General features: G+C 42.0%; 1 protein-coding gene across 1 annotated transcript; it reads right to left on the bottom strand.

Moving 5' to 3' along the window:
* Positions 1-67: 67 nt before the first annotated feature.
* On the bottom strand, positions 68-12,263 carry LOC132592973 (vomeronasal type-2 receptor 26-like). Its single transcript, XM_060281283.1, has 7 exons — positions 12,046-12,263; positions 10,581-10,872; positions 7,598-8,452; positions 5,698-5,925; positions 3,068-3,194; positions 1,435-2,308; positions 68-92 (listed from the first exon to the last, which is right to left on the bottom strand). Exons 1-7 carry the CDS (start codon positions 12,261-12,263, stop codon positions 68-70), a joined length of 2,619 nt encoding a protein of 872 aa, XP_060137266.1.
* Between the last annotated feature and the right edge of the window lie 3,490 nt (positions 12,264-15,753).

Genomic DNA, 15,753 nt, shown 5'->3' with positions numbered 1-15,753 from the left:
AACCTGAAAGATTGTCTAATGTTGTTTTAAACTGTTTCAATAGGGTGAAGGATGGGTGATTAATAAATCAATATCCCTCCTGTAACCAACTGGCAATTGCAGCTACAGGGAACCTGTGAGTGTTTAGACAGAACACTCTCCCTGAATATGGAGAGGCAATTGTTTTTGAATAAAGGGAGCATGTTATTATAGCATAACACACACTTTTTCTAAAATGCAATCTGTGCAGCAGCATCAAAGTTGAATTCATGATTTTGGGGGGTTATTTCATATATTTAAAAAACGGAAATGATGTGTCCCCTTCCTCCAGCTCCAACTCAGAACAGGAATTGATCCTGATAGGTGCTTCTTCTATAGGAGCACCCTGAAACCAGCTGGATCAAATCCCCCCCAAACCAGCTGCTATGCAGAGGTTTCTGCAGGAAACAGGGTGGTGAAATAGACTCTGGCACCCTTACCACCCACCACTCACACCCTGAAAACTCCAGATCACTCTGTGTATCCTATCCCATAATGGGACGATCTGTGCTTGTCTTTCCTGAACTTGGCCCAAGCTTTGCATGACATGACCCAATTTGGATTGTCCTTCAGCCAAATTCAAGTCACAGCCATGAAAGATAGCTCTCATATTCCCATACCCAATCCTAGCAGTCATAAGAAGGGCACTGCTCAATGAGATCAAAGGCCCATCTAGCTCAGAATCCTGTTTTCACAGTGGCCAGTCTGAAGTCTACGGAAAACCTGCAAACAGAACATGAGCTCAACTGCAGTCTCCCACTCTTGTTCCCCGATCAACTGGTATTTGAGGACATACTGCCTCTGATAGTGGGGGCATCATGAGTAGTAGATGTGGATAGACGTAACTTCCATGAATCTGTTAAATACATCTAAGTCATTGACAATCCCTTGGGTCAGCAAAGACTATTGTTCAAAAGTGTGCACTATAAAAAAGTACTTCCTTTTCAGCTCTATTGGATGAGCCTGGGTTATATAATCAGGAGAAATCTGACTGTTAGCAGTATAGAACAATAAACCATAAATGAGTACTCGAATATTCCATGGCCTGCAATAGTACAGTTTCATAGATCCCATCATACTGAAAGCTGAGAGACAAATTTTATCATTGAGAATTAAGGCCGGATACAGATTTACTGGCATGTATATTTTGACAAGAAGAGCTCTGAGTCTTCTTGTCAGCACATGCTACAAGAGAATAATGTATGTGTAAAGGTATGATTGAGTTCTTCCAAGGAAATAAGCCACTTTTACAAAGGAAATTTCGTTTATGGAAATTTGGACCCCAGAAAAAATTATATAAGCCATCAGCAGAACTTTTATTTCAAAATATTCTACTGTAAACACAGGGGGAAACAAAAAATACAGCAAATGACAGGTTTCTCATTTCTTTAATTTCGCTTCCTTATTAGCTGTTCTCTATTGTTCAGCTCAGGCCTCAGAATGATTATGTAACATTTGGGGGCAAAGATGCAGCCCAGCAACCCAACACTGGAGGCTAAGATAGAGAAGATTTCCACAGCGACCATATATTTTCCCTTGGTGCTCAGGTAGGAAGGAATAAAGGACAGCCAAACACTGCAGAAGACCAACATGCTGAAAGTGATGAACTTGGCTTCGTTGAAACTGTCTGGTAACTTCCTGGCAAGGAAAGCCACAGCAAAACTTACAATTGCCAGGAAGCTCATGTAGACGAGGACACAGTAAAACATTGTCACAGACCCCTCATTACATTCTAGAATGATTTCTTCAATCACAGTGTGCATGTCCACATCTGGGTATGGGGGAGAGGTTGCCAGCCACACAGTACATATCCCTGCTTGAACTATGGAGCAGGAAAGGAGAATGGAGTGACCTAGTCCTTTCCCCACCCATTTCCTCATCCTGGATTCTGGTTTTGTAGCCATGAAGGCCAAAACCACAGTTAAAGTTTTTGCCAGGACACAAGAAACAGCAGTTGAGAAGATGATGCCAAAAGCTGTTTGTCGGAGGAGGCAGGTCACCTTCTCTGGTCGGCCAATGAAGAGCAATGCACAAAGGAAACAGAGCAGGAGAGAGATGAGGAGAGCGTAGGTGAGGTTTCGATTATTTGCAATGACAATAGGTGTGTTGTGGTGCTTCATAAATATACCTAGTACCGGAGCTGTGATCAAGGAAAGGGAAAGAGAGAAACAGGCTAAACTGATGCCCAAAGGTTCTTCATAAGACAAGAAGCTGATATCCTTGGGTAAACATGCATCCCGGTTCTTGCTTGGATAGTCTTTGTCTGGGCATTTATAACAGTCATTCATATCTGGGGAAAATAAGGATATGGTCCTTAGCTCCTTTCATGCGAACTAGCTGAAATGTTTATTTTCTCTCTGAGAAGAAAAGAGCTCAGCTCAAATTAAAACATATGTCCAGTACTCTCTCATTTTGTTGAGAGCAATGTGGTCCTATAAGTGACACAGCCAGGGCCATTCCTCCTCATGATATTTGAATGTATCATCACACTAGCTTTAGTGCAGCTTGCGTAAGTCGGAAGGAGTGACAAGGGCCCCTCTGGATATTATTTGAACCACGTACCACCTGGCTATTCTCAATGCATTGTTATTATAATTTATTAATATATTCTAACAATCTGTCAAATTTTTGACCCTATATACCTTCATTGTTCAGCCTGTACACTGAGATCAAGCTCTGAGAGCCTTTTGGCAGTTCTCCCATTGCGGGAAGTGAAGTTCCAGGCAAACCAGGGCCTTCTTGGTAGAGGGGTCCACAACAATCTGATTTTTAGAAGACACACCAAACCAGCCATATATAAGGAAGTTTCGAATGTTTGATGTTTTCATTTTTTGGAAGGTTCTCAGAATTGTTGGGGCAAGCCAGTCAGATGGGTAGCATATAAATTATTGTTATTACTACTGCTGCCACCACCAATATCTGAAAGGCAATGACCACAAAGAGGCAGGGAGACACACACAATAGCTTATGTCTTCTTTTGAAACTTATCCTCAGCCATCCTTACACCTTTCAATCAAATGGATCCATTTAATCGAATCCTGTTCCTTACCATCCTGGTTTGCAATCTTCCCCTCTGCACATGGAATGCAATCGTAGCAGCAAGGTGGCTGTCCCTCCTTCACTTTCTTGCTTGATCCTGGAAGACATCTCTCAGTACAGACAGAAAGAGGCTGAGTCTATTCCATAAATGGAAGAGTAGAAGAATCATCAAGAGAATAATGAGTTCAGAATGTTTCAGGTTCTAAGGCTCTTCTCTATATTTCTAAACTGACACGGAATGCCTCTACCAAGGGCAATTGCTACTTTTTTAAAAAAATGTTTTTTATTTATTTCAATCTTTAAAACCATACAGAGAAATCATGGATCCTCATTTACAAGTAGTAGGGAAGAGAAGAATAGAGAGGTGTTGGGGCAAACCACAACATATCCTGCTCTATACACAGATTATCTCCTCTAAATAAAAATTACAAAGAGGGGGAAGGAAACAAAGGGAAAAAGAAGAAGAAAGAAAAAGGAAAGGAAAGAGAGAAAAACAAAATACAAAATACAAAAGCGAAAAAAGAAATACAAAATACAAAAAAGAAAAAAGAAAAATCTGTACATATAAAATAAAACACAAAATTTAACAACGGTCTTCCAATCATATCCTATGCAATTTGTATTAGTCCATCTTATTATACACAGAAAGTTCACCTCTAATTTTTCTCCTTTTAATTCCCAACAGGTTCAGCACCCATCTGCCTTCATGATCTTATTACTTTACTCGTTAATATATAATCGTCAAAAATCTTCCATTCCTTTTTCATTTTTTGCTTTGTTTGACCTCTAATTCGCCCGGTGACCCTGGCTAGCTGTGAATATTCCTTCATTAAAATTTGCCAGTCTGCTACTTTTCTTTTTGGTAGTAGTTACGTCTGACATGATGTGACAACTCCTCTATTGTTCTGGTATGTGCAGGCACACTTTGAAGTTACTCTAGTGTCCCTGTTAATCTTGTTATAATTGTTACTTCTTCTTTTCTTCAATGTTTAAAATCAAATGTTTGATATCATGTATAATTTTTCTATTAAATTTTATCTGCTTTACATTTTAGAATATTAATTTAAGCAACCTTAAAATATTAATGACTTCCACGGGTGTAATAATGGTATGCAGAATTGTTACTTCTTAGTATGTAGTCCTCTAGGTAGACATCTCTAGAATTAATTTGGTGCTGGTGGCTACACCTATTCTTGGGCTCATCATATGCTGTCTGGGTAAGAGTTCCTTATATTTCCAAATAAGGGATTTTTGAGGAATGTGTTCAATATGAGTACTTATAGAAAAATAAAATGAAAATTCTGGTTAAATACATGAATTGGAATGAAGCTATCCAAGAGATTTGAAACACCGGGCATGTTAAAGGGAAAATATACTTTGGAATACATATTTTGAGATACCAGTAACTCTTTTTTGAAGACTGATGCATCTATTCCGAATGATCTATTTCTTGTTCTTCACACCTTTCCTCTCAGCCTCCGTCCTTCACTTTCTCTATCTTCATCACTTCTCCTGCCTCCACCTTTTCCACTGGCCCCCTTAGAAGACCAGTGGTCTCCTACATCTGCTGCTCTCTGTTTTCACTTTCCCAACCACTTCATTTCTCCACTTTTCTCGCAAGAAAGGCAAAAATCTGGGGCTTATAAATTCATACATTGTCTTTTACTCAGTTCAAAACCAGTATTTAATATTTATAAATAAATCCCAATCACTTTTTGTTTATTTCCCAAGTTTTCTGAGGATTCTGGTTGCAGTCTTTCAGAAGGGAAAAAAGAACCTATTTAATTAGTCCAACTGACCTCCTGTGTGCACTGTTTAATGTAAGATTGTTTCAAAGTCAACATGATCGTGCAAAAATCCACTGGATAGCTTATTGGTCTTTCAGATATACACCCTCTAGCGCAGTGGAAATGTATGCCAAGGCCATGATTGGCTGAAAGAAAACATGCCCTCCTGTATCCAGGCCTTTTCATAGAAAAACCGTTATTTGACTTGGGCCTAATAACCCACATTCAGATGAAGATTGTATGATGCAAAAACCACATTTGTATGGATGAAGCTTGTGGTGAGGTCTATGAAGGGTTGGGATTACGGTGAGACAACCTAGATTTCACTACTCCTTTACATCTGGAGGGAGCGTGTTCCACAGTGAACACTGTTCTAGGGATATGCATGGTGAATTGGCTTGTTTATTCATAAAGTGCTTTATCCAAACCTTTAAGCCTGGAATTCCCAGTGGTCTATGCCCAGGCCCCCTCCACTACAATTTTCAATGATTTTTTTTTTAATGTAATGAATTTTGCATTTAAATTGAAGCTGGTGCTGAAGTGACTGGAAAGTGGTATCTAGTGGCATCCTTAAATTTCTCCAGAATGTTTCTGGATCCCACATGGGGCCCATAGAGAAAATTGAGGGAGCAGTCAAGCTAGAGGCATAAGGTAGATAGAAGCAGTGGTGAGGCTTTCCTACCCCTCAATATTTTATTCAAGTTGGTGAACCTGCTTTGGCCATCCACTAATCAGTAACTTGCAGTTAAAAAGCCAGTAATTAGACAGACAGGTGGGTACTGTAATTATTTCTTGTTATTATTGATTAAGTTATATTAAATCTCTTCTGAATTAGATAACAATGTGGCAGTACCTGGTTAAACCAACTGTGCCATGTTATGGCATCTTCATCAAGGGTTAATTTTTGGTCTGGAGGAGCTTGTGGATCTATCCTCCCAACTCTCACTCTTTGTAAACTTTGGTTGGCGAATATGATCCAATTGACAATATCCAAGCTAGATGCTGCCTCTCCATTCTGGTTGATGAAGACCACATCTCCTGCAGTATTGTTAAATGAGATACTTCTCAGAAAGTGATGGAGCTAGAAAACAGAAAAGACAGGTGTTTAGAAAAGGCTACAGTCTAATACAAGGCTGAGCAAACTTTTTTCCTGTGTGCAGAGAATGCAGCAAAAGGTGGGTGGTGATTTAGGCAACTGAGTGGAGTCAGGTCCAAGCATGGAGAGAGCCAACCCATTATCTTTCACAAACATGCCTCTCTCACACTCTTTCTTACAGCTCTTCTTCCCCACACTCCCGTTTCCATTGTTCCCTTTCTCCCTCTCCATGAGACGCAGTGTTGTGCAGCAATCTGCTCTGAGGAAAGATTTGGTGGATATGGGCTAGAGAAAATGCTGATCCTCTCTATTGACTATGATCACTGCTTCCTATTTACAAGTTACAGGGAACCAGGCAGAGGGCCTTCTCGGTAGTGGCACCCACCCTGTGGAATGTCCTCCCACCTGAGGTCAAAGAGAACAACAATTACCAGACCTTTTGGAAGGCATCTTAAGACAGCCCTGTTTAGGGAAGCTTTTAATGTTTGATGGAATTCTGTATTTTAATATTTTGTTCGAAGCCGCCCAGAGTGGCTGGGGGAACCCGGCCAGATGGGCGGGGTATAAATTAATTAATTTATTATTATTATTATTATTATTATTATTATTATTATTATTATTATTATTCCTATTTGTGAACGCAGTGGCATCTCATTGTGCTGCAAAGATTATCTCCTACAAATGCTTTCTCCTCAAATACAGGGCAGTATCCACGGACATAATTTCCCTTTCCTCTGGGGGTATACTGCCTTTACGTAGTCCAGATCTGCAAGCAGCACAATATGTGGGGAATCATCTAGGATAACACCAGATCAGTGCCTTCTCATCTGTCAGCAGAATTATAGGTTCATAGATTCATTTTTGGACTCTGCCGAAATGTTTGAACTCTGAGAGGAAAGACTAAGGTGACAATCTTTTGTGAACCAATGCATAATCCTCAGAGTGGGTGTGGTTGCCTAGTGCCATATAATATTTCCAAAATAAAATTGTGATCCTCGAAAGGATGTGCCAGAGCAAAGACTGTAGGGAGAGTTTTCCGGGCTATCAGCAACCCCCTTCCCCATTTCTCCAAGCGTCCTCCGGTGAGCATAGCTCTGGAAAAGCACCCCCTTCTTCGTCAGGGCGCTCCTGTGAAATATACTTATTTCACTATATTAGACAGACAAGGAATCATAGTGCTCTCTCTCATCCAGCTCCGAGAAAGAACAGGCAAAAGTGAAAGTACATCACATAATACATAGAGATAGGGATATATCCAGTTCTCACGCTTGCTCTCAGACAGACCGTGTGTTATACACTAATCACAAAATGCAGCCTCAGAGGAGTGAAATTGCTGGAAGTGTGGGAAAGAAGACCACCTGCAGAAGAATTACAGGAAAGGCGAGACGCCTAAGGGCTCTGGGGCAGGAGGGACCAGTAGCAAGAATCATGCCAAGCCTAGCTCTACCCAGGCACGTGCTATGATCACACCAAGCACATCCCCAACTACCGAGAATGAAGCACCTTCACCCTAGTTAATCCCTTTCATGAAGATAAGACGTTGGGGGGGGGGGTAATAGGTCCCATGAGATGTCATGCACTCCCCCTCCCTCAATGTTGGGCACAACTCTGATTATGAGGAAGCAACAGAGCTCTGTTGAGGATGTACAACCTTTACCTGCCAAAACTGTGGATTCGGATTCTTCCCTCTCCCTCCGTACACCATTCCTCTGTGCCTGGATGTGGACATGGCATGTAAAGCATGGGCCATGGCGTACACAGCACTGTGGATGCTGTAACTGTGGCCTGTCATGCTCATTTCAAAAAATGATCCAGGAAGGTTCTCCAGCTTCTCTTCTCCTGTGCAAATATTTCCTTCCACCTTGTCTGAAGTGATATCTGGGAATACGCATTCAAAGGCCTGTTGCCAGAAGTTCCTGATAAAACCATCCCCTTCTGTGGTGGAAGGTTTTCTGTGCAAAACATACTGATGAAATCCTGGTGGGTTTCTGAAGTGAATTTCAAAGGCTATAGCACCATCGAATATTCCTGAATCCCAGGTCCTTTGAAAGACAAATGAAGCGAACTCAACCTGGGCTGTTATTATCCATACTTTACTTTTTACATTGTTGGTCAAGTCATTATGTTTTGATAGGTATGAAAGCAATCTAAAATTTGTCAAGGAATAAGACTCTCCATATGTCACAACTACATTAGCTTTGCTGCTAAACAATTTATCTTCTATATTGGCTGCCTGTTCTAGCAAGCCATACATTTCAGATATAAAACTGAAATCGGGGAATCTTTCTATGAATGCAAAGCAGACACCACTTTCCATAAACATTGGGGAAATAGTTTGCACAAATCTTTCTCCATTGTCATTGTCTGTTACAATGACTCCAATCCACAGCCACCTAAAATGTAGAAGCAAAGAGAGAATTCCCTCATACTGAAGGGCTTCTGGGGCTGCCATCTGGTAGAAGGGAAGCCCTGGGCTTTTCTCATTCATCACTGGAGGCGAGCCATAAATGAGCTACAAGGTAAATGGAGGGGAAAAAGAGACAGAGTAGAGTACTTTCAAAGTATACATAATCATTATGTGGTGAACCCTGTTAGTCAAATATGCCCTTTGCCAATGTTTTGGGGTTTCTGTGCCTCTCTCTCAGATATACAAAGACAAACATGCAGATGGACTGGTGTGACAATAATCCTGTACTTTTCGTCTTTATTGTACAACCTACCTCTCAGATTATAAAAGGATTTAATGGGGATGTCCTGAGGTAAAGTTCACCTCCCACTATCCCGGTTATTCTCCTTATAAACCCCCTTATAACGCTTGGGGTTTAGAGATAAAATGAGAGTACTCTTCCAGCCCAAAACATGGTACGGTATCTTGTAAAGCTCTGAGGTGGATATGATACTATTCCTAGTGTACACACCAGTAAGGGGTTCTCCTCTCTTGAGCTTTCCCCACTGCGAAGCTTTCCTCCCTCCCGAGGAAACTCTGTGTCACCCTTGAACCAGTCTCCCTCTTCCTCCTCTCGGTGCACTCAAAGGACAACAACCTATCCTTTCTGCCTTAGATAAGGGGTTTTGTCCTTTTAATGAGTATCCCCACCAGATGAGCAATAGATACCTCTGCTGGAAAGTTCACACAGACGATAGCACAGATGGAACGTTAACATTTAATGTCTTAAGATCTTAATGGTTGCATTCAAGGTTCATGTGTACAAGCATGTGGTTTCAATGGAACTGTTCTTCTTAAACATATAGTTTCAAACCTCACCAATTCCTCACCTAACACTACTCTATAAACCTATTCTACCATCACCCAAGCTCACACTCTCCTGCTTTATCTCCCTCTCTATCCCAACTGTCAACTGTCACTAACTGCCGTTTTCTCCTCATAGAATGTCCGTAACCCCGCCCCCACAAGCATGTGATGTAACTCAGGGTAGGAGATGCATTAACCCTTATACATCCAGGCTGTGACCAAATATATCATCCTAGGGTTATTTTCGTTACAACTGGAAACTGGGATCATCTCCCATTTGTGGTTTTTAAACATTTGATTTCATGACTGGAGAGGACACCGGGTCTGTTTTGTTTTATTTATAAATCTTGTGAACACTTTGATGACTAGAGCAGGGCAATGTCATTGTGTCTATTTTACTGTATAGGGAAGTTTTTAATGTTTGTCAGACTATTGTATTTTAATATTTTGTTGGCAGCCACCCAGAGTGGCTGGGGAAATCCCAGCCAGATTGGCAGGGTATAAATAAATAAATAAATAAATTATTATTATTATTATTATTATTATTATTATTATTATTATTATTATTAAAAAACATATAAATGATTTTTTTCTTCATTGCAAAATTTGGCAGGGTCTTGCACAATGGATAAAACCACTCACCAAACAGCAGATCACCTAGACATTATCTCGCTATGTCAGAATTTACAGCAATTTCCCATTTTCCCCAGCAACTCAGTTCGGATACCCTCCTCACTAAGCAGAAATTGCTACATAACTAAAAACAGCTGGTGAGAGAGAATCCCACTCTCCCATCAGTTGCCTTTGGGATATCAGTGGTCTAGATTTGTGTATAAGACAAGGGGGAGGGACAAGTATTTTTTTTTCTAGTATTGCACCCTTTCCCCATATTCAGGTTTGTTTGTTTATATTATATGGTAATTATGTACCACCTTTATTTTCTATGGGTCTCAAAGTAGTGTACATGGTTCTCCTTCTAATTTCATCTTCACCCTGAACTGATGCTGAGGATCCTGCCTCTTCCTCTATACTGAAGAAGCCCGTCATATGGGCGAAACAGGCGAAAAACGCTGGCAGCCTGTCTATCATTGACACTTCGTTCGACCTGCTGCCACTTTGCTGACCGCTACATAGCCTCAAAGACCATATGCTATTTGCTTGACGTTTGGTTTTGGCTTCTGTGTCAGCGTTTGTATATGGTTCTCTTATTGTTTTCTTTTTGTACTAATAATACTTGATTGAAACTTGATTGAATCTTGTGCCTTTGCGTGCTGCTTGTATTGTATTGGACTTTTGAAGAAATTGGCAGCATTAGCCCATTATTACAGTTTTTGTCTTCCTCTATGCAAGCTAATAGAAGTATTACATGAGTAAATGTTTGTCCTACCTGAGGAATCTTATAGATGTCCAAAACAGTAGCCACATAAAAGGAGATTTCAGAATCCAATCCCCCAATGACCCCTGCCAGATAACGTTCAACATCACATATATAGTTGGGAACAAATTTCTCCACCATCGATAAAAGTAGCAGTGTGGCAAGATATGTGCTCCTTGCATGGGTATAGCTGTCATATAAGTGAAAGCCCAAGGTGATATTGGGTAAGATGTGAGGGTCTTCGTTGATCTCCTTGACTGCAAATGCCAAGGCCACGATGTGCTGGTAAAGCTTAGGCACCACCCTAGAATGAGAGTTACAAACTGTTTCAGTAGAAACGCCAACAGTTATTTCCCTTTACATATCAACACAGTAGTTAATCATATTGAGTTCAGTGGGGTTAACTCTCAGTCTGCTCTACTGTTGAACAGCCCTTATAAATAGAAACTTCTTCTTGGTGTTTAGTGGAAATCTCCTTTCTTGTAACTTGAATACCCTGATTTGGAGGAAGAGAAAACAAGCATGCTTCATCCTCCTGGAGACAGCCCTTGAGATATTTGAAAATGGCTATCATAGCTCCCCTCAGTCTCATCAAAGGTAAACATAAAAAACCTCCCTTAACCATTCCTTATAAGACTTGGTTTGCAGAACATATTTGTTGCCCTCTTCTGCATATGGTCCAACTTGCCAATATCCTCCTTAAATTGTGGTGATCAGAACTGGACCCAGGACTCCAAGTTACCAGGGCAGAATAGAGCAGTACAATTGCTTCCTTTGATCAGGACATTATACTTCTGTTGATGCAGATCCCTTGAACCTTTCCACATGTACTACTGGCAAGCCAAGTGTTCCTCATCTTAGATTTGTGCTTTTGTCCCTATTGAAATTCAGGTTTTTACTTTTGCCCCAGTTTTCCAAACTTTTAAGATTAATAGTATCTACAGCAGGGGTTGCTAATGTGGGGCAATGGGAGGTTTTCCCTTAAACGCCTGAGATCTTTTTCTGGCTCTTACAAAGTCTCTGGTCTCTCCCTGCAATGTCCTCGTTTTCATGATGGTCATTGGAATTCACTGAATTCTATACTTCATAGAAAGTACCTATCAGTGCTATCACAAACGTTAGCCAAAGATCAAAAAATAATACCATAAGCACATTCAGTTTCAAAAAAGGTTATTAAAAATTCATTCTTACTAACACTCTAGTAGTTCAAATAAAGTTTATCAAAATGGGCTGTTCAAAAGGGCTCTCCCAGACACACAAACATGCATACATTGCAAAACAGTGATATTTATTTCCCTATCCAGAAATGGGAGTTTATCCCGTATTGTCTTAAATTTAAAGAGATTCCTGTAATTTTTTGCACCAGTATAAGTCCCATTCAAATCTAAAGTAGTTTTCCCCATTTAAAGTAGAAGAAGTTTGCAACTCCAGGTTTGATCATTCCTCTTCTGTAATAAAAGAGTAGCTTAGTTCTTACACAAGCTCTTCAGGCAGCACTGATGGGGGTTCTTCAGTGAATGTTGCTTCAGAGGCGATGAAGCCACCATGGGAAACAATGCCACCAATGAGGAATTCTCCTGGCTGATGATACGTGTGAAGTGGACGATGTGGACCTTGGAGCCTGCATTTTGCTATGTGAGCCTGACATACATTGTAAGAAACCAGTTCCAGCAGCAAGACAACTAAAACCACCATTCTCAGTTCAAAAGCAACTGTTTGTTCTACGCAGAAACCACTATTTCTCTGGCAATAGTATAATAAACTTCTCCAATATAAAAACTGTCTCATTTGAATGGTGCTTTATTAAGCTAAGAGGAAGCAATCTGGGAGTATCCAAGATCAGACTTGTGGATCCGAGACCCTATTTAAATTATTCTGCTTAATTTTAGTATCCTTGGCGTTACTTTTTCCAGTGGCCACTGAAAGTCCACAGGGTTTTTTGAAAAGCCACAGCTTTAATTATAGCCCTGTTAATAACCCAGTTGGAATGTAGTTATTTATTCAATGCTTGTGAACCCCCGTGGAATTGCAGAAGAAAATGTGTTTGTCACATATTCAGAACTGTTGGGTTTAATTCCCTTTCAGTAGATAATAAGGAGACAGTGGTGTATTGGTGAAGTTAGAAGTTCATAATAAAAGACCTTTGTGCCAATTTCTGCCTCCGTTACCAAAATGACATGACCTGCCACTGGTGCCTAAAGCTCCATACAGCGTTGGACCCAGAAACCTGAAAGATTGCCTAATGTTGTTTTAAACTGTTTTTAAAGGATGGGTGAAGGATGGGTGATGAATAAATAAATATCCCTACTGTAACCAACTGAAAATTGCAGGTACAGGGAACCTGTGGCTGTTGAAACAGAAAACACTCCCTGGATATGGAGAGGCAATTATTTTTGAATAAAGGGAGCATGATATTATAGCATAACATACAATTTTTCTAAAAATGCAATCTGTGCACAGTCATCAAAGTTGAATTTTTGTGTTATTTCATACATTAAAAAACGAGTTGATGTGTCCCTTCCGCCACTCCCAACTGAGAACAGGAATTGAATCCTGATGTGTGCTGCTTGCATAGGAGCATAGGTGCCAACTCCCAGATTGAAAAATCCGGGATCGGCAGCAGCACGGCACCGGGGGTCGTGCTGCGGCCATTTTGGAACTGGGCAGAGCAGCACCGGAAGTTGCTTCTACGCATGCTCTGCCCATTTCCAAAATGGCTGCAGCACTGGAAGTCGTGCTGTGGCCATTTTGGAACTGGGCAGAGCACCACCGGAAGTCGCTTCTACGCATGCTCTGCCCATTTCCAAAATGGCCACAGCGCCATAAATCACTTATGCGCATGTCCAGAGACTCCAGACATGTGCAGAAGGAGCCTCCCCGGGGCGGTAAGAATCCGGGGGATTTACGGGGTTTTTAAAAATCTGGGCTGCCAGTGGGAAACAACTGGAAAAACGGGGGTTTCCCAGGGAATATGGGAGACTTGGCAGCTATGCATAGGAGCACCCTGAAACCAGCAGGATCAAACCCTCCCCTAACCAGCTGCTGAGCAGAGGTTTCTGCAGGGGACATGGCGGTGTATTAGAACCTGGCAGCCTTGCCACCCACCACTCAACCCCTGAAAACTCCGGATCACTCTGCATGGCCCACCCCAAAATGGGACGATCTGTGCATGTCTTAACTCCACTTGGCCCAATATTTGCATGACCCAGTTTGGATTGGCCTTCATCCAAGCCATTGACAATCCCTTGTGACAACAAAGTCTATTGTTCAAAATGTACAATATAAAGAAGTACTTGCTTTTCAGCTCCATTGGATGAGCCTGGGTTATACAATCAAGAGAGGAAAGAAACTTCTTATTCACTTTTTCCACCATGTATTTGCGTGCGTAGGCCTTTTAACCACCACCACCCCAAAATAAATTCAGACAAGAAAGACTCAAATTTTGGTTTGGTTTTTGGCAGAATTTACGCCACAACTTTATTGATTACTAGCTGACCCGGCCACACGTTGCTGTGGGTTTTTTGTGTTTTTTTATGGGGGGGGGGTATTGATGTCATTTGTGTTTTGAATGGTAATAGTTGCATAACTTGTTTTTGGTTAGTGTTTTGATGTAATATGCTTTTCCGGATTGTTTGAACGTTGTCCTTGGATTTGTTGTTTTAATTATTTTTGTTTTCTTTTGATTTTTTGCTGTGCATGACTCAGGGGCCTTGTTTCCCAGGAAAGGGGGAGGATGTGTCCGTTCCCCCCTGGACTATGTGCTTTTTTCCTCTCCCCCCCCATTGTTGTGTCTCATCCCTGTGATTACTCCCATGCTGTAGCAACCCATGAGGTATCCCGTCCCCCTTCCCCCACCCTGTGGCTCCCCCCACCCTACGTCAACCCATGACCTATTCGGGCCTTTCCCACCCCCACCCCCCACCCAGGGCTCCACTCGGGATAGTATTTAAAGTAGAGTAGAGGCCTAGTTTGTAGGCTGTAGAGCTGAGGCCTAGTCTGTAAAGTGGAGCCGAGGCCTAGTCTGTAGGCTGTAAAGTAGAGCTGAGGCCTAGTCTGTAGGCTTTAAAGTAGAGGCGAGGCCTAGTTTGTTGATCTTGGCTTGGGCTAGTATTTAAATGTGAGCCGAGGCCTCCACCCTGTATCTCCATTCCTTGGCCCAGCCTGACTCTGTGGGTTGTCTGGTAATGGCCGCCTTGGTGGTTTCAGTTGCTCGGTTGATGACGTCATTGTTTGGCGTCACCCTTCAAAGCTTTTCCTGGTGACAGCGCGCAATCTGCCTTTCTTTTGGATGCTGCTGGAGTCTTCAGAGCTTCTGCTGGTGATGTGTAATTTGGGCGCCACTTTTTGTGTTTAATCATTATTTTAGGTATGAAAGGTGTGTGTTTTTGGAAATATTTTTATGCCAGATCCCTCCCTGGTGGGCAAGGTACGCTTTGTCCTAATTTGATGCAATTCGGTTCAGCGGTTACAGACGAAGGGTGTTACAGCCGCGCATGCAGTGGGAATATATATATATATATATATATATATATATATATATATATATAGACAATCAAGTGAGTGGTTGCATAGGCTCTGGTTCGACTAGCTCCCTGCACCCTTGCAGGAAGCGCTGACCCTGGGCACCAACCATATGTCAGCCTCGGGTGAACACCTGGGACAGTGGAAAGCAGGAGCCCTGCTAGTCCCCCACACAGATGTCCCCTGGACTCAGGTTCAAGGCACAACCCCTCACAGGGTTGACCAACCAATGAGTCCGTGGAATACCCAATGCATAGGGATGGTGAGACCGTTCTGCCACCCCTATCACCTGAACCAGAGCCGATCTGCAACCTTACAAGTTGAGATGATTTGCTACGCGGCAGGCGAAACCCAAATGGCAACAGCCAATCAGCCAAGTGGGGGAAATTCCTGCCATGCCCCTGTCCCAACAACAGATGACACACGACAGCATAGCAAGGTCAAGCGTAAGCCCTAAATATAGGGAGAGGTGGGCAGGTGTTCCGATGCAGAGAACCCAAAAGGGGAAGCTCAGGGACATGGGCATAGGCTTAAATAGAGGTCACTCGACCGGTTTCGCTGGCATCCCACTGGTCAGATTGCACCCAGGATCGAGGGACCTCCAATAGGGTGGGCATCTAAACGTTCCCACCCACAACACAGGGTCTGGTTGCCAGGTTGCACC

Source organism: Zootoca vivipara, chromosome 13, assembly GCF_963506605.1.
Source record: "Zootoca vivipara chromosome 13, rZooViv1.1, whole genome shotgun sequence".
Lineage (NCBI taxonomy): Eukaryota > Metazoa > Chordata > Lepidosauria > Squamata > Lacertidae > Zootoca > Zootoca vivipara.
The sequence above is the reverse complement of the archived record's forward strand: the minus strand, read 5'-3'. Positions and strand labels throughout refer to the sequence as shown.

Excerpts from the sequence above, each read along its gene's own strand:
- LOC132592973 (XM_060281283.1), bottom strand. The coding sequence starts at position 12,263 with ATGGTGGTTTTAGTTGTCTTGCTGCTGGAACTGGTTTCTTACAATGTA. Across the intron at positions 10,873-12,045 it reads GTGCTGCCTGAAGAGCTTGT|GGTGGTGCCTAAGCTTTACC; the intron begins GTAAGAACTAAG and ends CTCTCATTCTAG. Across the intron at positions 3,195-5,697 it reads GGCACAGTTGGTTTAACCAG|ACTCAGCCTCTTTCTGTCTG; the intron begins GTACTGCCACAT and ends TTTATGGAATAG.